This window comes from Ciconia boyciana, chromosome 7, assembly GCF_034638445.1.
Source record: "Ciconia boyciana chromosome 7, ASM3463844v1, whole genome shotgun sequence".
Taxonomy (NCBI): domain Eukaryota; kingdom Metazoa; phylum Chordata; class Aves; order Ciconiiformes; family Ciconiidae; genus Ciconia; species Ciconia boyciana.
Window position 1 is genome coordinate 40064152 of NC_132940.1, and position 24661 is coordinate 40088812.

At 38.1% G+C, this 24661-nt stretch overlaps 1 protein-coding gene across 2 annotated transcripts in view; it reads right to left on the bottom strand.

The window, feature by feature from the left end:
* Positions 1-24661, bottom strand: part of STAG1 (STAG1 cohesin complex component) — a 202849-nt gene that overhangs the window by 17238 nt on the left and 160950 nt on the right. For both annotated transcript variants that reach the window (XM_072867279.1, XM_072867278.1), the window contains exons 21-27: positions 20990-21077; positions 19285-19365; positions 10253-10345; positions 6411-6585; positions 3847-3986; positions 1943-2044; positions 233-381 (exon numbers count right to left, since the gene is read on the bottom strand). In XM_072867279.1, the coding sequence (XP_072723380.1) occupies positions 233-381; positions 1943-2044; positions 3847-3986; positions 6411-6585; positions 10253-10345; positions 19285-19365; positions 20990-21077 (828 nt within the window). The remainder of the gene's footprint in view (positions 1-232; positions 382-1942; positions 2045-3846; positions 3987-6410; positions 6586-10252; positions 10346-19284; positions 19366-20989; positions 21078-24661) is intronic.

A 24661-nucleotide genomic window follows, 5' to 3' on the forward strand; every position in this document is an offset into this window, starting at 1 on the left:
AGATAGATAAACATGGCCATTTCAATAAATTCCAACAAATAATTAGGTAGCAGCTAGTTTTTCTTCCTTTCTTACATACATGTATACCCTCCCCCCATTTTTCTACATAAACTAGAAAAAATATATCATTATTCCAGGACCTGTTAAGATTATGTACCTTTAGAAAAGGTATGCTGAGCAAAAGCTTTAATCTGAAGTAATATAAAAATCTAGTTTATTTACCACCACTCACTTGTGTAGTGTGGCCACAGCCTCTCTTGTCTTGATCTGATCCAAGCCAAAAGTGAGGGCAAACCGACGGGCCAGTTCCTTAATTCCACTAACATGGGCAGATGTCCTGTCCAAATTAGGACCTTGCTCCTGAACAAGCTCATTAAACAGCTAGAGAAAGAATTCAATTGTTAAAATCTGTGAGCTAGAAAACACTTTTCTTGAGAAAGACTTTTCTTCTTAGGCAGTTACGGCTAGGAGTAGACATTACAATGACTTTTTTCACAGAGGTGTAACAGAGTTCTCATATATACAACTTCAAATCCACTTCAGTTCCCAGACTTTTTTCTGTGTAACTGCTGTTTGCCAATTGTCCCCCATCTTGTACTCATACGGATAACAACTCTTAAACAGAATTTTGCGCTTACCTTAATTGAATTGCATCTATTATTCTCCCAACTCATCAAGATGGTTCTGCATTCTTATGCTGTTTTCTAAAATACTTGCATCACTCATCAGATCAGCATCATCTTTGAATTTAAGAAGCAAAATTGCTATTCCATCATTCAAGACTTAATGTCTATCTGAACAGCATTACTGGGTAAATGCCTTCAAAGCCTGCTTGGTAATGCCCTACTGAGTAATGAGCTACTCAGTAGTTTTCCAATCAGTTCTATATCTTCTGGTACTGCCATCTAGACCACATTTTCCTAACTTGCTAATAAGAATATCAAGGGAGACAGTGTCAGTGACAATATTAAATCAAGTTGCATTAAATCTACTGTTTCTCTGATACCTACAAGTTCTGTTACCATATAATTAATGAAAGCAGCAAAATTTGACATGATTTCTCCTTGACAAATTCATACTGGCTGTTACCTATCACTTAGGCACTTGCAAATAGCTTGTCTAATTTTTTTTTTTTTTTTTCCATGAAATGGTATTAGGCTGACTGATCTATGGCACCTGGCTTCTTCCTCTCTCCAAGTTTTAAAGACAGGAGCTACTTTGACACTCGCCAATTCTTCTGGAAGTACATCTGTTTTTCTCAGGTTTTCACAGATATCCCTCAGCTTCCAGACTGCTACAGGAAATTCCTTAGTACTCTGGAATGAATTTTGGGAGGCCCAGCTGATTTGAAAACATCTAATTTATACAAGTAATTTCTCTGTGTAATGGATATAGCTGGTACTTCAAGGGCCTAAATGGTATTTAGTGAAGCACACACTTGTGCTGTTGGCAGAACAAGGATGGATTTCATCATCAAGCCAATAATTTGTGGTTGATACAAAGCAAATTCTTCAGGGAAAACATGCTTAATATTGGAAGGCTTAAACTAATCAGCTTGAAGTTTGAAAAATCAATCAGTATTTAGAAAAAATGTAAAGAAGATGCATTACTTCCAGGTAACTATAAGAAGAAAAAGTCATCCTAATTCTACTTGTTCACTAAGTACCAGTAAACAAATGGTATGAATCAGCTTGGACCACATTGCCTTCAAGGCTCTTCTCTCCCTTTCTTCCATTTTAATCTGACCAAAACATTGCCAGTGTGGGCTTAAGGAGACAGAGATTACAGAGACAAATGAACGGTGACAGCCTGAATTGAGGAGCAAGATAATCTCTTAACAGAACTGTAGTATTTTCGCTTCATTGTTCAGTCCACCAGAGAAAATCCTGTCCAGTATTTTCTGCAGTGAGGCATTTCTAACAAAACAAATCAATATTCTTACCTGTTGCAAACTGAGAATGAGAGTCTTTGCACACTGGATTTTATCAATTTGCCTTGTTTTGCTCAGGGTTTCCTTAATGATATCTCCATAGTCATTGTAGTACTAGGAAAAAACATGTGGAGAAAACCCTCTTTAAATCTTTAAATTGAACCTCTTATACAAGTTCTTAAAATTTTTCTTGATAGAAAGATTACTAGTAATTCTTGTTGTGAAAAGGCAGCAGTTGCCAAAAACCCTAGTCTCAAATCCATATTTTTTGTGTGAGTGGGAGGCAATGTTTCAATATAAAAATTTAAACTGACTGGGAGCCTGCACCCAGTGATGAGATACGGAACATCTGTATTTGTTATTATCTTTTGTAACAAATGTGTTGAAAAACAAACAAAAGAGTATTTCCTACCCCAAACTAAATATTTGATGAAAGTGACCCATGGCTGCAAATTCTAAGAAACATTACATTGAACCAACACACCCTTCAACAAGTCAGTGTGAACAGGCACTAGCACACAGGTGTGAAGCTCCATATACAACGCAAGGTGAGTTAGATGGCCAAGAAAGGAATTCACTGAAGCCAGAAAGCTGAGTAAGGAATTAGTTAGTATGAAGTGCTGATTTTCTTTTATGTTAGAAGAACAGTTGCCGAAAACCACAGCCTGTGGTACTGACCATTTGGGTAGAAAAGCCTGTATAATCATTAAAACTTCCAGGCTGAGAATATAAATTTTTTTTCTCTAACCAGTATTCTTTCAGCCTGATTAATATTTCTGCATTTGCAACCACTTATTTTCATTCCCTCTTAAATATTGCTCCTGCCTTCTTTGGTACAGAGAGCCTTCTAGTTTGTATTCCAATTTAAATTCAATCTCTCTCACTCTCCCCCAATTTCAAGAGAAGGAGGGGCGTGGGGAGAGTAGAAGACCAACCTAGAGCAGCAGGGAGGAAACTAACCCAGATTGTGACAGCTTCAGTTTGAAACTCCTGCTGTGGAAAAAAATCCCTAAGCAAGACTAACCCTGAGCAGCGACCTGGCTGATGGCTGGAGTGTGCACTGGGGATTTTATTGTATTGCGTGCTCCTAACGAACAGGAGAAGGAGGATTTAGAGTTCAATCATTTATATTTCACATCAACATCTCAAACACTATCTACAGTAAAGGACCTGCTCCTCACCCCAGGTTTTCCTCCTTGATTGTCATCTTTGTGATGACTAATCCCTTACAGAGAGACAGGTGAGGTATACCCAGCAATTTGATATAATCTGAGGGGCTTTGTGTTGCTTGGCAGTGTCAGGACTGCTAATGTGCCTGTTTTCTGGCAGGTAAACTTGCAAGTACAGGGTGCAGTGGTAGCTGGGCAGCAAGTCTTTCTGAATTTCCTTTGGCCTAAATACTGTATGGAAGCAGCGTGAGTCGGTAAGACATGCAGTTAATGTATACAGCAGTACCATACAGAGCCTTTTTTTTACTGCTTTCCTGTTTAAAACAATCTTTTCTCACAAAAAAACCCCTGCTTCCTTATGGCAAGTGCCAAGACTGGGAGACTCCCAGTCAAATATGACATTGAACAGATAACTGTTATTGGGGATTCTAGGAATGAATTTGAGGAGTAGGATAAGAAATTATAGAGCGGAGCCTCTCTGGAAATACATAGCACCTTGTGGGACCAACTTTTGGTGCTGTCTTTAATAAGGTACTTTTGCTACACAGGAGAGGAAGTCCAGAGCTTACTGCTTCTCAGTGGCAGGTGTAACTTAGAAAGGAAAAACTATTACAAGAAATCAAATAAGGCTGGAAAAGCTTTCAAAAGTGTTCAGCCTTTAACTACTGCACTGGAAGGCAGAGGAATAGGGGCCTTGACACTACAATCTACGTTCAGTTAGGAAGAGGAGAATACACAGAGCTGTACCTTCATATAGTGTTTGAAGATATCTGCTGCTGCATGCATGTCCACAATGTCATAAATTATCAGCTTGCTAAAGGCAGCCAAAAGGTTTCTTCTCTTATGTAAAGCTTCTATTTTGTTAGCTTCATCTTCTTCATCTCCCTCTGAAAGCATCAACAACAATAAAATGTGTATAAGTAACTGCTATGTTCTAAAACGACGTTATCGAAGAGTAGCTTTTAGAAAAAAACAGTTATTTAAAATGAAGCAAGGATTGTTGCAGGAGAAGCTACAATGAAAGGTGATAATTCTTGAGTCCTGCCTATGTTAGGACCTTTAGGGAAGTTCAGGAACATGACACACCATTGACCAAGGATGCTGTAGTCCAGAATAGATACTAAACATAATCCACATGGAACTGAATCGCTTATTTTCTTTACCCTGTGAAAGGTCACAGTGAAGTCTTGTTGAATGCTTTGTGCCTAACTTCTGAAACATTTGGAGATGCTTCTTTAACGTGACTAAGCTATAAATATTTCACATGAGGAAAATTAGAAGCAGCAATACTTCTACTGCATGCCTTGGATTTTCAGATACAAAATCGATGGCTCTAAAGGATCAGTAACAACAGAAAGTACAATTCAGTTGTAAGAAACATTAACATTGAATGGCAATGTCATAAGTATTAAGTCCCCATGTAAGACGCCACTCAGTGAATGAAAATATACACATAAAATGTGAAACATCATATAATAAAAGCATATTCCACAACTTATATAAGAAAATGAAATCAGCTATAACAGTTGTGATAAAAGTAAATATTCTGTGGTATTTAGAAGAGCTTATTCTTGGAGGGAATCTTCCAACCAGTTTGTATAAGTACAGACCTGTGCAGGGGCGAGGAGGGACACAGTGTCAACTGTGACTCTCTTGCTGCACTCTTACTAGAGTCCCATCAGAGCCACAGTACTTAAGTCACGTATTTGATCACAGGAAATCTCTTATGAGCAGTGTAGCTGACTGTGAATATGCATGCATGTTTTAATCCTGAGATGCTTCAACCCACAGAACTGAAGCCCACTAGCACACCTCCCCCCTTAATTTCTTAATTTAGAAATTAATTTCTAAATTAATTCTTAATTTAGAATTCCTTAATTTCTTTTTATCGTTACTGATGTGTTCTGAATACCAAAAGTTATAAATGGTCAGACTGACTTCATGGAGTGAGCAGCATTAGGGAATGGAGATTACGTACAAAGATCTTCATCCACCTTTTTGCTGTCTTCCCAGTCCAAATTACAGGATGTTAAAGAACAGCAATTTTGCTAAAGAGAAAAAAAAAACCAGACGCTGTCCTCCTAAAATCTGTCCTCGATGTATTATTCTGAACATCGAACTCACAAAATATGATTAACTGCACATAGATTTCTGGTGAAGGTGTGTTTCAAAATGTATTCTTCCCAGGAATCCTAAAAGAGATGCTCAACAAAGACAGTTGTTAGCTACTAAGGAGCTAGGGAACTAGAAGACTGAAAGCACCTTTAAAGCAAGAATACATTCTCTGAGACCTTAGTTCTATATCTTGCTGTCTTAAAAGAGCTAAAATAGCAACTATGTGTCATGCTAACATACAGGTAACCGAGTACAGAGGAAATTCAGAAAATGTGCCAAAAAGAGCACTGCAGCATGCGCTCAGCAGCTCTTTCACATAGTTTGACTATCTGGGAATCCATCTCTTGTCCAAAGCTACTTAGGATTCAGAAATTGGGTACCATTGTACTTGTATTTAGGCATTTATAACACACACCAGCAGCACCAAGTTATTTAAAACCAGACCTAATTGACAAATCTGCCTCTCCCCGACTGAAAGCCAAAAATTTCAAGTCATCCTTGTGAGGGCGTCGAGATGGGGTTACCTCAAACTGCGGCCTCTCAAAACGTGGCCACACACAGATGCCTAGGAAGGAGCAAGGAAGCAAGCAAGCATACATGATACTTTCCCAAGTACTCTCTTAGTCTCCAACCAAATCAACGATGTCTTGAGCTTGATTTTATTATTTTGGGGGAGGAGCAGAAGGGGTGTTTATTTAGTAACTTCAGAGTTTCTTAAGGCCTTCTTTGCCTAGAGCTTTGCTGGTAAGGTTTGCCTTCAGGATCCTATAACTCCATTTAGTAACTCTAAAGGATTTCACTGCTATGTACTGTTCCATCGTACTTCCTTCCTTGAAGCCATATTAAATGAAGTCTGCTGCTGAACTAAGACTGTACTGTTTTGGAAATAAATATTAAGAAAAATATAGATCAGTAAAGGAAGAATAATTTTGTCCAGATTTATAGCATGTAGTTACAGGCCACTCCCATGTCTTCTGAAAACATATCTTTTTATGATGTGAACTTTATAAGTACTTATTCTTCTTTAACACAAGTAGTACTGAATATTGAATATTTCATATTTACACCTCCCAAAAATAAAGGAGGAATAATTCTGAAAACATTTGAGCAAACTGATCTGAAAATTCTATTTTCTTCTTTCTTCTGTGTCTGTTATGGAAAAAAAGCTAAGTAGAAGACATGAAAGCTAAACATACCCATGCTCTGGTTTTCATCATCTTGGTCAATAAAGACATGGTCCATCACAAAACTGAGAAGTTCTGACTGGAGGCCTGAATCTGGATTAAACACCAAAGGCTGAAGACCTTCTCGACCTCCAGTCATCAGCTGATGACTAAAAATCATCAAGAGATCACAGAGCAGCATGAAAGCCTGAAAGGCAAAAGGGAATGAATGCAGTAAGAAGCATAAGTAAAAAATAAAATACCATTTATCTAATTTCCAGATATCCCCTGCTGTTATTAAATGTCCTCCTTTAGCTGTACTCAGCTGTAGTTGTTTATGTGCTGTGAAAAGTGTTCATGAGGGTTTCCCCTAACTTTAAAATGTCATACCTTTGATTTCTACGTAAGTAACTGTGTTTACTACCTCTTCCATGTCCAGGCTGTTCCATATTAAACTTCCATTTCTTCTCTATGAAAAGAACTCTAAATCTACCTCTGATCCAAGGACTGTAGGCATATTTGTAGTAAAGACTAAACACCTCTTTTGATAAACAGTTAGAGAAGTTAAACAAGCAAAAAAATGAATAATATTTTGAGGGAAAGTCCAAGCTGAGTCACTGTCAGATCCCCAAAATACAGAACAGCAGCTGTAAGCAGAGAAATCCTTGCAGAATTTCACCACCAATTCTCTGCAAAAAGAATCAAGTAACTGCACAGCTTTCAAATCTAGATAAAAGCCGACCAGGGCAGAATTTTAAATGATTTATGCTCATTACTATTATACGCTCATTACCTGAGAACAGAGAAAGAAGGCAGCTATTAACAACTTTATTTCTTTCAAGGGCTTATCTGTATACTCTCATGCATGAGAATAACACTATTTTCCCCAATGGCTTATGTCAGAGTGTCACAGCCAGCTGTATTCATTTGCATTACATTCAACACCTGAGCACCTTTCAGAAAGTACTTTTTCATCATCTTAGTTTCTCTATCTTTAACCTCAGGTTCTGAAAACTGAGAAAGAGACGAAGGTTCAAAGTATGAATGTGTAAAAAGACTCCTAGGAGATCTATGCTGGATGTGCTGTCTCTTCTCCCAGAAGCCTGCAAGAGTCTCAGGCAGGGCAGTGTCAATCACCACTCTCAGGTAAGTGGTAGGCCAAAGGCATTTTCAACTGAAGAGAGACTGCAGAATACCTCTGACAGAGTCATGAAATCCTATCTAGGCTTTGATTCAGCCCTGTATTCCCCCTCTACAAACAGCTGAACAGAAAGATAGTGAAATGTGTGTTTAAACATATTTTTGAACTGAGCCTAAGGAAAACCAGTGAGTGAGAGCAATCTGCTTTACAAACCTCCAAAATGAAATCTTTGTGAATGCTGAACGTCATAGCAGCTCACTTATTTCTTGGAGTATGTCATAAAATCTGCATGAGCTATACTTAGGCAAGAACAAAATGCAAATCACTGTAAACTATGTTCTACTTAGACTTTAGAGACAGATGCCAGTATTTGGGATTTTTCTCCACTGGATCCGAAAAGTTGTGACTCATTTCAGTGATGATCTCAGCTGCTCTAAACTCCTTTGATACTCACTTGAATTTAAGCTCATCATAATGTAGACCTCTAAAAAAGAGCATATGAATAATGCACGGAAAGTGCTTATTTCTGTCCAATATAAAGACAGCAGTGGACTCAGATACAGATGTCTATATATTGTAGATATGTCTAGTCACAGGAGATTTATTTCACTCAAATAGTCTAGGAAAATTTGAAATGTTTGAGTCCTGTTTCTATAGATACTTAATATGTTTTTCCTTCCTTTGATATGTACATTGATCTTCTCTGGAAAGAACGTATAGATTAAGAATCAAATATGGTAGGGAGACAATATAATTTACACAGAATTCTCAAAAAATCCAGTAAAACAAAAGGATTAAGAAGCAGTCCTGCACTTGCAGAAATATACTTTTTAAGGAAGAAAATTAAAAAGATCATAGAAGTGTTAGTTGGAAGGGACCTCTGCAGTCTCTAGTTCAACCTACTCTGATTGGGACACTTGCTGTCTCTACGTCTGGTTGGTCATGGCTTTGTCTAGCTGAGGTTTGAAAGCTTCCACAGAATTGTGAACTGCAAAGGAGCTTCTAAGAAAAGTTTAAATTACCAATGAAAAAAAAAATTGTGGCCACTAATAATAAGAGAATAAAATGTTCATATATATCAAGAACAAAAACATTGCAGTAATGGGAAGGATCATTTACCACTTGTTGATGCAGAAAAGACATTAGTGCTAGCTTAAGCTAGAATGGTTGGTATTTTCATGAAGCTAGATTATATTTTCACATTATGTAATAGTAATAAAATATGCCAAGAGTAACTACTCAGAATATTAAAAAACAATTACTGAAGTTAAATCTGCTGGAAGACAATGACACGTCAGAGTCTTTTAAAAAATACATAAACTAGCAACATCTCCAAGCCTTTTATATTTATATTTGATGATACTTGCAGAACACAGTGTAAATGCCAAGCAGAGCTAGCTTTCAAAAAAATAAAACTATCTGTTAAGAAGCATTATCTTTTAAAAAACACAGGCAAAAACCACAAGCCAGTTAGTTAGAGTCTTTGCAAAATCTTGGGAGGTATGATAGAAATGCAATTTGTAGACAACTAAAAGATGTCAACGGACTTGATATGAATCAGCATATATTCATAAAATCTCAGCAAACAAATGAGCTATTGTTTTTTTCAGAGACTGCGAATTATTTCAACAAGCCCTTGGATTTCATTTCTTTTATTTCAATTTCTAAATACATATAGCAGAAGCTTCCTACTCCATGCATGCGTGGCTTTTCAAAAATCTAAACCAGAGAACTGGATAACTACACTGAAGCGTTAAAAAAAAAATCTCATACCTTATTATGCAATCATATTTCACATATATACTTTTGGCATATGTGTACACACCATACACATGCAGAGAGATGCATGCACTTAAGTTGCCAGTCAGCCTACCAAACAGGGAAGCACAGCAACCTAAGCTATAATGGCTATATTGATGAGAATCTAAAAAACCCTCCAGATCTTTGTATTTCTATAATGAAGACACTGTTTAAACAGGTATTTTACTTTGGTTTCTCAAGGAGACATAACTATTTGTGAAGTGACAATTTTTGCATAGCGTGAGAGGACACTACATTCTACATAGTAGAATAACATACTACATAGCATTATTCAGAGTATTTTTGTAAAATGAATTAACTTTTTTTCTGCTAGAAAATATGCAGTAGTATGACCTGTGCTGCTAGAAGCCTCAATTTTCTCCCATTAGCCACAATGGGACAGACATACAATAATTATTATTCACCACTACATTTAACTGAATTATTAGGATAACGAAATAATGAAATATCATTGAGGCTTCAGGCATTTGCCTTTGGCAGGAAAGCAGTCACTCTAGACTTCCTATTAGTCAATAACAGGGGGAAAAAATCCAGAAATATACAGAGAAAGATTCAGCCCTTTTGAGGTCTCAATCACCCTCTAAAAGTGCCTATGTCCATCTGTTAATACAGTAAGTGTCTAAAGGAACAGGCTTTTATTCTAGGTGATTGACTTAGGTGCCTAAAGTTATGACAGCTGAACATGAGCCTAAGCATCCAGGTAATCCTTATTGTTATATCAAAAATTAATTTGACATTAGCTGTGCTTTCAATGTGCTTTTAATACACCTCTTCTTATGGAGTGTTTGTTCAGTTTTATTTAGACAGAAGGCACAGATGATTTTACTTTAAGTTTGATATAGTGTCGTCTTGAGTTTTACTACAGTTTAATATTCACACTTTTCTAAAAGCATGTGACAGACACGTCCTTTACCTGTTCTTTGACTGGAGTGTTGACATTTGATAGACACTGCTGGCAGACAGCCAGAAAGGATTTCACAGTTTTCCTCAATACCAACAAGTCCTCCTAGAATAAACATTAAAAAGGGATAATACATAAATATTAATAAAAGGTTGCTAGGAAAAAGCAAAATAAAAAGATGGTGATAATTTCATACATTCGATCCTATAAACTAGCCAAACAAAAAAGGCTGTGAAAAAATATGCTATTCATAGAGCATAGAGTAAAACAAGTCATTAATTTTCTGAGGAATGACCCCAAGTTTCCCTGTAATAAATAATAATAGTAAACCAATACATTCCTGAGTTAAATTGTCTGTATTTTATATTGAATGTAAATTATAAATGTTTCAGAACAAATAGTTTAATACATCAACGTCAGCCTACCTGGTGGTTTATAAAGAATTCTGTACTCAGATAAATCAACATGAACAAAAAAGTAAAATACCAATGAATGTCTCAAGTTCAACAAAAACATTATCCTAACTTCCCACAGACATGGGAAATGTGAAGGCAAATCACAGAAATCTGATGAGTTACGGAAGAAAGAAGGAGGTTTATTGATCTGGAGAAAGAAGGATTTGTGGGTGGAAAAGACAAATGAATGACTGTTCTTGATCACCTTGGTCTAGAGAGAACCGACGTGTATTTTAAATGTAGGTACCAGAAGTGGCAGGTTGCACACAAAGCTGTACACTTCGACTTGGGGGAATTAATGCTGTACCCTGACGAATACTTATTTTTTACGGATAACAAAATAAACTAGTGAAAACAAATCAAAACAAAACATAAGATACTGGAGCATAATCATAAGAATATAGCAAGTAGCCACATGGAAACAGCAAATCAATTACAGAAGAAAAAGAACCCTCCTATGTGAAAAGTTAAGACTGCCTCTATCGTAACCAAGAAACGTACTGAAGATGTACATGGCTTCTTGGCACGTACTTACATAGTTTCTCTGTTTTACAGTAGTGATAAACCAAACACCAAGAAGAAAACAAGAACCAAAAATCACCAGGACTTTGTGTTAGCTTCAAGTTTTGTGAAAAGGACTAGCTTTGTCAACACTGATTCATAGATTCTGCTACTCTGCATTGCTCAGGTGATACAAAAAACCAAATGCTTCTGCCCTGTCTGCTGCTGCCTGCCATACCATATGTCTCCCAGCACTCGGATCTCCTCCCGTGCCACCAGCAGTTCTGCCAGGACCCCACAGACGACAGCATTTCTCACACGCACCTAGGACCACTGCTTTAAAGATCTTTCCCTTCCCAGTTTTCACATAAAGAAGGGATCATAACAGCCATTAATTCACACCAAGACTGCTGGCTTACTGCTGCTGCAGACTTTCCTCCATGATACCCCTATCAGCTTTCAGATGGAAGACTACGCGCCCTACAGAACAACATCCAACCTACATCTCAAGAATCTACATAGCATACATGCAACATTTTCCTTGCTAAAAATTCCAATTTTTAATTATGCTGGCTGTTCAGTCCATGTGTCTCAGTTCTAGTTTTAGCTTTTCTTATTGCTTCCTATCATAAGATCTTGTTATTCTTTGTTTACTGAAAAGCCTTTTTGTGGTCCGTATGTTCTTTCTGTGTTGGTTCACAACAGAAGGCAGGTCTGCAAGCGTGCCAAAGCACCCCAAGTGTTCCTAAATCTCTGAACCTCTTACACTTTTCAGTAGAGTGAGTGTGATTTTCTGATATGGACGCTGAAGGTCTATGAGCTACCTCACCTTCCTATTCCTAATTTTTCTTTGATAATATAGCCAAGGATCCCTTTGTGCCACTGCATTACATTGCCATTACATGATCTGTAAGACAGCTCTGCTCTATTTTAAGTCACAACTTTTCACTCATCAGCCTTCTTGTTCCCAGATATAAGCCTTCCATTTGGCAGCATTAAAATGCCTCTTTCTTTTTTTAATTGTATTTTGTTTACCAATTGATCTATGTCACCCACATTTTAAACACGTTCAGTTTACCTTCCTTGATGATTGGTAAAAATTATCAGTTTTTAGCAGAGAATGGATCTCTCCTGGAATGCATCAGAAGCTATCCCCTTGTGTGATGATTTCCCACTTACAATTTTTTTCTAATATATTAATCAGCTTTGAGCTATTGAATATGAATTACATTAAATTCACATACTCACCTGAAATGCAATGTGATAGTAATGTCTTACAGAAACTGTATTTCAACTGGTTTCCTCATCAGTCAAAAATGCAGTCTTCCCAAGAACAAATTCATTTGTTCCTTTTGGTCTTATCTGTTGGACATGTTCGTTCTGCCCTTCAGCCTTGTACTGACTGTGTTTTCTATCAGCCAGTCCAAGATCTTACCTAGGGCTGAGGCCAGGCTTATCAGTTCACTGTTACATAATAATCTGATGTACAGCTTTAAACATTAGGATTACAATCACTTTAATAACTTCCTACTTTCTATCACAATTATCTTCCATTTAGATGTTACTGAATTCAACAGAGAAACTAAAACCTATGAAAAATCCTATATAAAGGTTAAAAAGTGAATGAGCATGGCTCCCATTTTTCTTTCTGTAAAAGAATGAGTAACACGTAGGTACACGTTATTTATTATCCTCTCTCTTGATAGCATGAGAAAGATTCATTTTGAAAAGTTATAGACAGCAAAAGAAAGCCTGACTGAACAGTGCAACAGAGCCATCTGGAACTTTTCTATATTTGGAGAAATCCCTAGACTACTAGAGAGTGGTAATTTTTTTAAAAAGAGAAAATAGGAAGGAAACAAAAGAATTAGATTTTCAAGTCTTTTACCATTCTCAGGCACACAGCCAAGCCTCTTGAGGTGTGATTACTTGATATGCTGGCTTCAGCAGAAAAACTGGTATAAAAAAATTTTACAGTCCTCTTGGTTGCTAGGGTAAAACCATGGGGTCACTCTGTGAACTGGATCACTAAAGTGACCCAGGATAAAAATAACCCTTTCTTGAACTGTACAGCGTAATATCTTCAAATTTAACTAGTCCATGGCAGGAACAAGAATAAGCCGCTAAGAGCAAGGACTTGTATTGGCTTTGCCACCACCTGTAATTGAACAACTGTGTTCACAAGACTGCTATCCAAAATTCTTCAGTTATTTTCTAGCTTTAAATTGAAGCTTGTTTTTTCCATTGAAACCATGTAGAAATGCTGTGCTTTTGCTAGGTTCATCTACCAAACCCAATGCTTTTCTTCCTATTTTCCCATTGACTTTCCTCTAAATTACTTATTTGCAGTATTAACTTCCTTCTCCTTACAACTCCAAGTCTTCAATAAGCTTTACAATGTTCAAGAGCCATTAGCTTTCAACTGAACTGTGGAACACAATCCAACCTTTTGCACCTTGTGACTCTTCCCTTCGGCATTTTGTGCTTTCTTTCATTGTTCCCATATAAATATGAAAAGTCACCAAGTCACTATGTTGTTCTTTAAATCCTCTACTAATTCCTCTGCCTACTAATCACTTTGTAATAGCTATGCATTTGGCTAGTCTGGCTGCTGATTGTTCAGAACTGTTTCGCCTTTGTCTTGCCTTGAATGTTTGTTCTATTCATGCCTTTTTTTTTTTTTTTTTACTGTTCTAAGATTTTGGAGTCTATTCTTCTGCAAATATTTCCTTTTCATTACATACATGTACAGTGCATACTATAATGGTCGCAGGCACCTGGTTTATTGAATACATGAAGAAATCTAGATGGAAACAACAACTGTATAATCTAATCCCCAAGTCTCCTACCTCAAGACTGTACTTGCTCCCCAAGATCTACAGACAAGAGAAGTCTTGCTGAGAAATGACCAGCTTCCTTTGAAACCATCCTCAAACCCCTTTTCACATGAAGAACATTTTTTCTCTGGGCTACAACAGATTGCTCCCACAAACTACACAGTATAAACCACTTCCCCCCCCCCAATACCCTGTTGCTTACCACTAGTCTGTTTACTGACAGCCCACACAGTCATGGCCTCAACCTCCTCTGAACATGCAGAAGATGACAACCAAAGATTAGAGCATTAGACTATGGATATTTCAAGCCTTACACATTTCATCCTTACCTGCTGTAACCTTCCTTTTAGTAATCAATTTTTCCTTTCAGATCTTAGACACTGACTCCAATGTGTGCGCTTTTTTTCCCTCCACCAGTCACCCTGACAAAGAGTTTTAAAATAACTCTGCCTCAACTCTATGCTGTATTTAAGTTAACTGGTGGAATCTTTATTATTGGGCAGATAATTTGGACTTTCTTACTAATTCAAATAATCAGTAATTATCATCCTTATATTAAAATGTCTTTGAAACATTTTTATGCTGATATCAATTCCTTAAGCTCTATGATCAAGATTGTAATCTACAAACAATATTACATAGTATGGGGGAATCTGCAGAGCACCCTCTTCGTAACAGCCTGGATAAACAACAGCTGATACCATGAGAACAGGAGTGCAACAACGCCTGTGAACAGAACACCCAAAACTACCTGTTCTGGGAGGGTGTTTGCCTAAAAACTGATAATGCTAAGAGGAAAGTTAACAATGAGTTTGCTTAAAATGACCAGATTGAACAGTAACCAGGAGATTACCAAGAAACTTTTGAGAAAAGGAGGAGTCACCTTGAAAAAAAGTATAAAAGCAGCATGAAAAGTTGCAATCATGGAGAGGAATCTTGAGGTGGAACACAGCAGCAGTCAAACCAAGTCAGACATCCCAACATTGCGACCTGTGGCACATCCTCTCTGCTGGAAGCCATCAGTAGCCTGCATCCATCTGAAGGACTGTCAATATGGGGTGCAACACGTGGGAACCCACACCTCAAGCACGTCTATGTGACTGTGGAGTGCTTTGTGGGCGTGGGTACACATGAAGCTGGAACAGCCACATGTCCAACAGCAGCTGCATATAAGCAGGGGATCTCATGCTCCCAAAAGAAGGGCAAGGTACCTCACATTTCCTGTGAGGGTGGGGGTGTGCACATGTAACTCTAAATTGCATGTGTGTCTTGGGGAGGGGATTAGAGTAATTTGTGAACAGTTACAGAAGGGTAGTTCGAATTCATTAGCATTATAAAAGTGTCTAGTATTCTGGTTTACCTGCTGTATAGCTGATACTTATCCTGGAGATGTGTTGCACTGACTGCAGGTTAATCATGTGTTATTAATAAATCAATGAGCTGACTTGATTCTAATTTGATTTAAACCACAAGAGTCAAGCAGTTTTTCCCTGCCACACATATAAAGCCTATAGACCAACACACCTAGCCTCGTGTAGTCAGCCATAATCCAAAACATTACAGCTGTAATATAAAGTATCCCTCAGAAAGTAATAAATGTGCCCTGGGCTTGGGCATAATGCCCAGGACAGTTTCCAAACAAGAGCAATCCTCTCAGGAGAGAGGCTGTATTTTTCGAAGAGCTATCTGAACACCAGATAAAGAATAACTTCATTCCAAAAAGATTCTGTTCCCAGTTATACACCCGTGGTTGTCATGCATGACTCTACCCTAGAACCAATACACAAAATTATTAAGCAATTTTGAGCTCTGCTCAAAGAAGAACTCGCTTTGAAAGAAATCTTACCAGAACCACCCATGCCACCTGCAAACTCCCTGCAATAAAATGTACACCTAATGGGTGGAGAGCATACCTGATTAAGAAATTTAAAACTTGACAATATATGCCCACTACTACCAAACTAAATACTTCCTCCCACAGAAACATTAATGCCCTTGAATCCTGTACCTAATTCCAAAATGTTAATATATTTTATCCTGTGTATTGAATGCCTACATGGTAACAAAATAGGTGAAACAGAGCAGCTACTATTTGCCAGCATGAACTCACACAAATGACCCAGCTGGCAGCAGATGAACATTTCTTACAAATCAATCCTTCCATCTCTGATCTCTCAGCCTGGATGCTCAAGGGAAATCTAAAAAATCATCTTCTAAACACGAGCCTGGGAACAAAAATTGATAAATCTACTGGACACAGAAAAACAAGGACTCAGGATTAGTTTTATGACACATTATAAATTCCTTTCTCTGTGTTATCCTTTTCATCTTTCATCTTCCTTCTCTTCCCTGCTATCCAGCTCCTACTTCCCTCCTAGTAACTGTCTTATCACCTCACCTTCCCCCGCTTCCACCCCCCTATAGGTAACAATGACCTTTTCCTTTTCTTTCAGAGACAGTTTACCTGATCTGTATCTAAATAGAAACCAAGCAATTGTTCTCAGTTTGTATTTTGCTTTGTAATTTTCTGCTTTTACTTCAAACCTGAAAGGCTTGTATGTTCAAAAGCCTCTCATTTTTACAGCTATATCCATTGGTCTACTAAAGATACCACTTCAGCCTACAAACCATCACCTCCCTCTGTCCTTAGACCATCACAGCTACAGCAAAGTAACACTAGAAAGCTGGATGGACTTACATATTACAATACTGTGTCAGAAATCTTCCTGTAAAAGCCTGAATACTTAAAAAATGCTCATGAAATACACTATTTTTCATTTTGAGATGCTCATGTTAATGCCTTTGTCTTCCTATACATCATACTTTAGAAGTGATCCCCTTTAATGTCTGGTAATTTATAAGCCTAAAACATGGTTTATAAAACAACGATGGGCAAAATGATCTCCTAATGGATTAAATGACAGATATACTGCAGATCATATTTATTTTCACAGTGAACAAACTACAACGGAAAGTTTGATAGTAAAAAAACACGCAGAACAAAATGCTACAACCACATCAAGTTTGTGGATTTCCCTTTATCCTATTTCTGTTGTGAGCCTAGCTGAGGTTGCTGGCCAGGGATGAAGAGCTGAAGGGCATTAATGCAGTGCTCCTCTTGAACTAAGCAAGCAGAACACTCATTATTTTTGTAGGGGGTGGGGTGAAACCCCAAACAGTAAGTTAGTAACAGCTCTCTAGGTTGGAGTAATTATGATTTTCACTGGGGATTCCAGAAGCAGAATTGACTTGTACTTCAAATGGTCATTCTCAGAGCTTTCATAGTTCTTTCCATGCCTATGAACTACATTATGACTAATATGAATCAGAATAGTATTAGAAATACATGAAAGATCAAGGCTATTCTGCATTCATCTCATAAAAATGTATCCTGTTTTGAAAAAGTAGGCAAAGCCATACAATTGCACTAAGCTTGTCCACAAGAAAAACCCAGTCACTGAATGAAATAAAGGTCTTTTTCAGTTTAACTGGACCATCATGGTAATACTGCAAACAACAGTCCACATGAATACTTTGACACCAAAATGCAAGGCTTCTGACCAGGTCCTATGCAGGCAGATGCTGTATATGTTAGTTGTTACCTGTAGTTTATGGTAAGTATGTTTCTTTTGCTATAATTTAGACACAAGAAAACAAGAAACTTTTTTCCAGCAATGCTGACAGCTATCACCCTGCACCATCTATGTTATACTGCAGCAATTTACTGTATTTAGTTCAAAAAAATGGAGAAATGCAGCAAAGGGAGATGAGAATCTTACTGAACGCTCTGTCTCTCAGCATTTGCACCCAGAGCAAGGCAAGACTGGGCATTGCTGCTCAAGGGGCCCAGCAAATAGGACAGAGTTGCCGGGCATCTTCAGGAGTGGGTAAGATACCTAGCAAGACCCCGTAGTCAAGAGCACATGGGGGGGGGGGTGTGTGTGTGTGTGTGTGTGTGTCTAATAAAGGTGTTGAAGACAGTGTCCAGGCTTGGATAGCTGACCAGGTGCTCTAAGTGCACCTGCTCTAAGTGCTTGGTTTGTCATAGCCAAGTCACTCACTGCACAGGTAACCAGCAGTCCAGTTTTCCTTACTAGGGATGCATTAGAATAGGATTCGGTGTGTTGGTTTTATGGACTTAAGAGTTGAAGCAGCGTATGGCCTCCTGGATTTACTTTTAGTTACTTAGCTCCTTCTGTCAAAGTGAAGTTTCTCCCTAAGGATGACAATGCTGCTAGCTAGGAGGACTTCAGATGCTTTATTGTGATGAGATTCTGAGTTTATTTAAAACAAATGGGATGTATTCAGTTTTCTCAGTTATAAGGAGTCAAGATGTAATATTATATACTACCAGCATGCTAAAGAGAAAGAAGCTAAAGAAGCTGAGAAGGGAAAATGGGAACGAAAGCCAGCATAAAGAATACCATTCTTTTTTTCTAGTAGCTATTTTAAAATGTCAATATATGTCAGTATCCAAAAAACCTCAAAGAATTTACAAGGTATTTTTATCATTTTTATGTGCATAAAATGTTTATTTTGTTAGTACTTTAGTCTAGCATCTTTTTCTTTTTGATGCAGATGGTGAAGTACACTTACTACTTCAGTTTTCATACCATTTTAATTTGATGTATTACTTTTGAAAAAGCCCTAAAAAGACATGATGTTGGCCTCTGATTGAGAAAAAAGCTAAGGAAAGGTCCTGGAAAAGCTAAGTCTAATAAACAAGTTACATGTAACATTGTCCTTACTGCATTACACTTGCGTGCACTTACTTTTTATTAGCAATCGTCACTGCTAGTAACCTTATGTTTATATTTAGCAACATAAAAGATGTAAGTAAAAGGCAAGAAAGGTAAATACACATAAATATTAAGCTATCTCTGGTGTACAGATCAACAGTATTGCTTACAACTATTAGGTAAGCATTGTCAACATTACTTATCCATTCATGCAAACTGCTGTACTCGGAACAAAGTGCATTAAGTATCTTCAACAATAAAAATATAAAAATCAGCTAGTATCAAATCCTGATAAAGACAAGCTTCCGCTGTTTGTATAGCTTATTTAGACATATGCATGATGTTAAACAGATCTTGATATATTGAATAAATCAAAACACCAACATTTTATATCTGTTTCACAACAACATAAAATGACTGTACATTGGGTAGAGTTACAGAGTCAGGTCTATTGCCTTTTTAGGCAAGTTGTGTTTCTTCAGTAAAATCTATATGATCAAATGCCTACTTACTTTGGAAGGGGAGCCTTCAGTGATCTTCACCAGCTGCCAGAGAATAGAATAATGGGAACACTGCAGTGCCTGAACAACTATCTGTAACAGAGGGAAGAGAAAGAATCTCAGCACATTGGAAATATCAAGCATATCAGTAAAGTGTATGTTAAAATTTAGAATGTATTTTGGGGAGAAGAAATAGGAGCAGCTCTTAGGTAGTACTTTTTGTTTTCAAGGATATTATTTTTTTCCTTAGTCAGTTTGGTGCAATAAGAAAACAGCCTACTACAGGTGAAAAAATACTGTGTAAATGCTGGGAAACAGAACAGAAAATTGCATTAGAGTACAGCAAGAGGTGATGTCACAGCATGATAGAAGTACAACCCAACATCTACATATCTCAGTTCAAAAGCATCTGTTTAAATACCTCTAAATCTGACTTCACTAGTAAAACAGTCTGGAAATTTCTTCCACTGTCAAATGAACATGTAGCCCAATTTCTAAAAAAAGGGAGAAAATACAAATTTTCTCATGAAGACCACTAGGCTCATATTTATGGTGCCCATAAAAGCATCCACGGTGTCTTTTTAAATTTTCAAATCTGTATTAGGTGCTAAAAATTTCAAATCTTTTTGGCTTGAAGATGCTTCCAACAGTTTGTGGTTCTGTGCACAATAAATCAAGTTTGTAACAGCTCTAATCACTTCACAAAATACTTTTTTGAAAGATATAACTAAAGACCAAACCATTCCTTTTCAGTGACCTCCTTCTAGTGGACTGGGGGAAGAAATACTGAGGGGAGTTCAGATTTCAGAACTTTTTTCTTAAGATCTTACAGAAGTATTTGGGGAACCGTATCACTGTTAAACCCAGAAATTGAAGATGGCTGGTAGTTGCATGCACAGTTTTTATCTGCTGGCCCCTTCCCTCCAGGTAGCACAATTCCAGCATTCAGTAGCAACTGCAGAGAGAGCAGATGGTCCCTCAGCTTAAAGCCATGACTTTCACATGGCGTGTGGCAACACATCCTCCGTATGGTCCGTTTTAGAAAATACTTTTACAGAATTTAATGAGAAAGTTTTTTTTCTAAATGAAGTTGGGTTAGAATTAACAACTGGCTTCTAACTGAAATTAAATTATAACTTAAAAATGTGCTGAAATATTGGAGCAGGCAGTCTGCAGTTTAAACTGCAGTTTAAACTGGAATCCTGGGAGAATCTGAAATGGTCCCTGTGCTCATCCATGAGAAGACTAAAACCAAACTAGGAGGAAACACATCCAAGATGTGTCCACTAAAAGAACTCCACTGGAAAGGCTGGCCAGCACCCTTGCTAAATGATATTCTTGTTTCCTGGTTTTCATAAGCTTCCATCTTACCTTCAATGCACAACAATCATTAGTGATAATTCTAATCACAGCCAAGGTTTACAAATGTTGGGTTTCAGTGTAAACATCATTATTTATGCATTGCTTTTCACAGCCAGGAAATTTAGTTATTCCTTACTTTACAGATGAGAAAGGTGAGGCAAGTAGATGAAAAATCACAGAATCCAAGATTTTTCACCTCCTGGACAGTGCCTTACTACAACAGAAATTTCATTCAAAACTCCGTGTTTTTCCTAAACAACTGAAGTCTAGTGCATTAATGTTTTGAATTTCTCTATGACTAGACTTTAAAACTTTGAATCCCCAAATGATGCAATGCAGGTGTTGCTAACTGTACCTGTTCTGGCATAGCTCCATGTTCAATTCCAGTTCTTAGTAATCTGTAGCAGTTACTGAACAGATCCCATTTTGTGAGATCATGAGCACTAGAACGAGAGGTAATAAAGAGAGATTAGTTGTGTTCCTCAAAACTCCGCATCACAGCAAGAATACAGTCTGACCTGGCAGCTCAGTGAGCAGTTTGGTATTTTTGCAAAGCTGAGACAATACAGCCTGCTGACAAAGCAGGTGCACAATTAGTTCACACCATGCTAAAAGCAGAAGGTAGGCCTTCTGATAATTGAGTTAAAATGTTTTACTACATGGGATTTTTGTAGGGAGAAGACAAACTCTCTGCATACCATACATCTTTAAAGGTTACTTAAGTGTAACTACAAGCTCCTTCTCAGTGTTGCCTCTAAATCATCTTTCCTCTTTGGTTCTAAACATTGACAGAACTTCAGAAAGCACTTTTCTAGCATTGCAGCAGAAACTATGGCCAAACTCCAGCAGTATATACTGAATGAAAAATGGCTTTAAGCAAAATAAAGTGACATATTTTTCTGCCGTACCATTTGGAGAAAAATAATATACATTATCACTAGATATTAAATATCCTGAAATATCTAAAGTAAGACAGCATGATATACATGTGTATGAGACAGAGATGATGGTTGCCACCCCCCATTCATTGTTTCACATTTCAGGTGTACCAACCTGATTTGCCAGTGAGAGGAATACAAATGAGATTAGCAACATATATTATACAGCCTTACAGACCTCAACAGCTTATGATATAGCTTTTTAAATACAGAACTGAGAAGAAATTACAAAACATCAGGTTGCCTGAAAGACAAAAATTGTCTCTCACAAAAAAACTTAGGTTTAAGACATTTTTCTGCAGTGGAATTAAACTGAGATAATCTGAAACAATTTATAATATGTTTATCAAAGAGCAAGCCACCTCAGAATAATCAGAAACTTGGTGATTAAAATACTCACCTGGAAGAAGGGATACTCAGACTGAATTGGCAAGTCTAAATGAGATAAAGCAGTCTCTTACATCTGGCTCCCTTTCATCCCAGCACCTTGATCACCAAGATGTGCTCACTTTTTCCCACCCCTTTGCGTCTGCCCTGCTTTGGAGCTTCCTGACTTTGTTTAAATAATTAACTAGCCTGCTCCACCAGAAAGAATAACTCTAGTTCCAAAACGGACAGAGGTTGAACTCAAGACTGGGAATGCCTAGATCCTATTGAAACCCCTAGTATGAAATGCTTCCCAGTCTGGAGCATGTTAGCCCTGGAAAACGTCACCGATAAAAGTTTCACAGAAAACGTAGTAATTAATGCCCTTGTGCTGAGAGCAAGTGAAGTATGCACTCTAGGGTTGTGTCATTAAGCCAAGGTGCACCTTGACTTCTAATTCAAATCCATTAATAGAATAATAGGAAAACTCAAAAAAAAGGAAACAAAAATGTAAAAATACTCCCCGTCTTAGATTCTGGATGGTCTTCAAAGTGTGGAATAAAATGTTGCATAGATAAATTATAGGCTGTCAGAGAACTGCCTCTGACTAGTGATATTAAGCACATAGATGCTGCTTCAGCAAATCACAGGGTTGCTAGCAAGGCTGAGTTGTATCTCCTTAATTACAGCACGGTAATTAAAGCAGTAAAATCTCCTTGGTGTGCAGAGGCAGATATCAGCATAGATTATCCTACAGAGAATACGAAAGGAAAAACTCTCATTTCTGTCTTTTCATTTTAGAGCCTGCCATGTCAGGCAGCCATCACGGGGCATGCCCCATTGTCTTGACAGCTGGGGGCACCTTAGCTCTTTGCTCTGAATCTGGCCTCACAGCTGATCTCAGGAAGAGCTTTCCAGCTTCCAAAGCTGAAAAATTCTAACTATATACAAGTTGCATAGTACTTTTCAATATAAACTTCCTTAAAGAAGAGCCTCCACATCAAATTTAGGCATATTCTGGTACACCTTTGTCTCTTTTGAACTACTTCGCAATCAAAACACTGCTCTGGTGAGACCCCACCTGGAGTACTGCATCCAGCTCTGGGGTCCCCAGCACAGGAAAGGCATGGACCTGCCGGAGCGGGTCAAGAGGAGGGCCACCAAAATGATCAGAGGGATGGAACACCTCTCCTATGAAGGAAGGCTGAGAGAGTTGGGGTTGTTCAGCCTGGAGAAGAGAAGGCTCTGGGGAGACCTTATTGCAGCCTTTCAGCACTTAAAGGGGGCTTATAAGAAAGATGAGGACAGACTTTTTAGGAGGATCTGTTGCAATAGGCCAAGGGGTAATGGTTTTAAACTAACAGAGGGTATATTTAGACTAGATATAAGGAAGAAATTTTTTACAATGAGGGTGGTGAAACACTGGACCAGGTTGCCCAGAGAGGTGGTAGATGCCCCATCCCTGGAAACATTCAAGGTGAGGTTAGACAGGGCTCTGAGCAACCTGATCTGGTTGAAGATGTTCCTGCTCACTGCAGGGGGGTTGGACTAGATGACCTTTAAAGGTCCCTTCCAACCCAAACTATTCTATGACTCTATGAAAATGATAGTTATAAAGGTACCTTGCACACAATACCATTCTCCACAGAGGTTCAGATTGACATAGAGGCTTCTAGAATGAAAATTCACACAACACAGAATTTTCCCTTAGTCCCTTCCATGTCAGAGAGTCTTCATGGATTACAGAAAACAAGGCCCAACATTTCATCAAGGTTTCTTCTCATCCCTGCTGGGGCATGTTTCTGCCAGAAAGTAGTCAGATGAAGTAAAGGTACCAGTTCCACAGTGTTTCTGAAAGTGGGGAAAGCAGCAGCTTAGAAAACTTCCTTCTAGAAGAGATGATCTCTCCACCCACAAAACCGCTTCTCTTTTTAAGGAAGCACAAAGTGAGAGAAGCTGTACCTTGGGCTTTGAACAGCTATGCTAGACACAGCCTAATTTCTCTACTGAGATTTCATTTATCATCATTTCTACTTCTTCTGGATATAACAAACTTCTGAGTAACTTAGTCTGAAGGATGTACTAGTCAGCTACTGGAGAAAAGCAAAGGGTTTCTCTAACAGGAAGAAAAGATCTGCTGGTCTGACCCTGAATTTACCTATCTTGGAAGCGTCCCGACTGACCATGCTTATACTGATAAAAACATGACACATATCTGGAGAGTGACTATAGCCAGTGTAGGCTTATGAAGTCAGTATCATATTTGAGGACTACTGGACAGTGATATCAACAATCCTGATTTCTAAATGTTAAACAATATTCTATACACAAGACAGCATCAAAGGGCACATTCCAGAGCAATGGTGGTGATGCTTCAGATTCATGTGTCTTGCACTGAATTAACTGAAGTAATTAAATAAGAATCATAGAATCGTTTAGGTTGGAAAAGACCTTTGAGATCATCAAGTCCAACCGTTAACCTAGCACTGCCAAGTTCACCACTAAACCATGTCCCTAAGCACCACATCTACACGTCTTTTAAATACCTCCAGGGATGGTGACTCCACCACTTCCCTGGGCAGCCTGTACCAATGCTTGACAACCCTTTTGGTGAAGAAATTTTTCCGAATATCCAATCTAAACCTCCCCTGGTGCAACTTGAGGCCATTTCCTCTTGTCCTATGGCTTGTTACTTGGGAGAAGAGACTGACACTCCCCTCGCT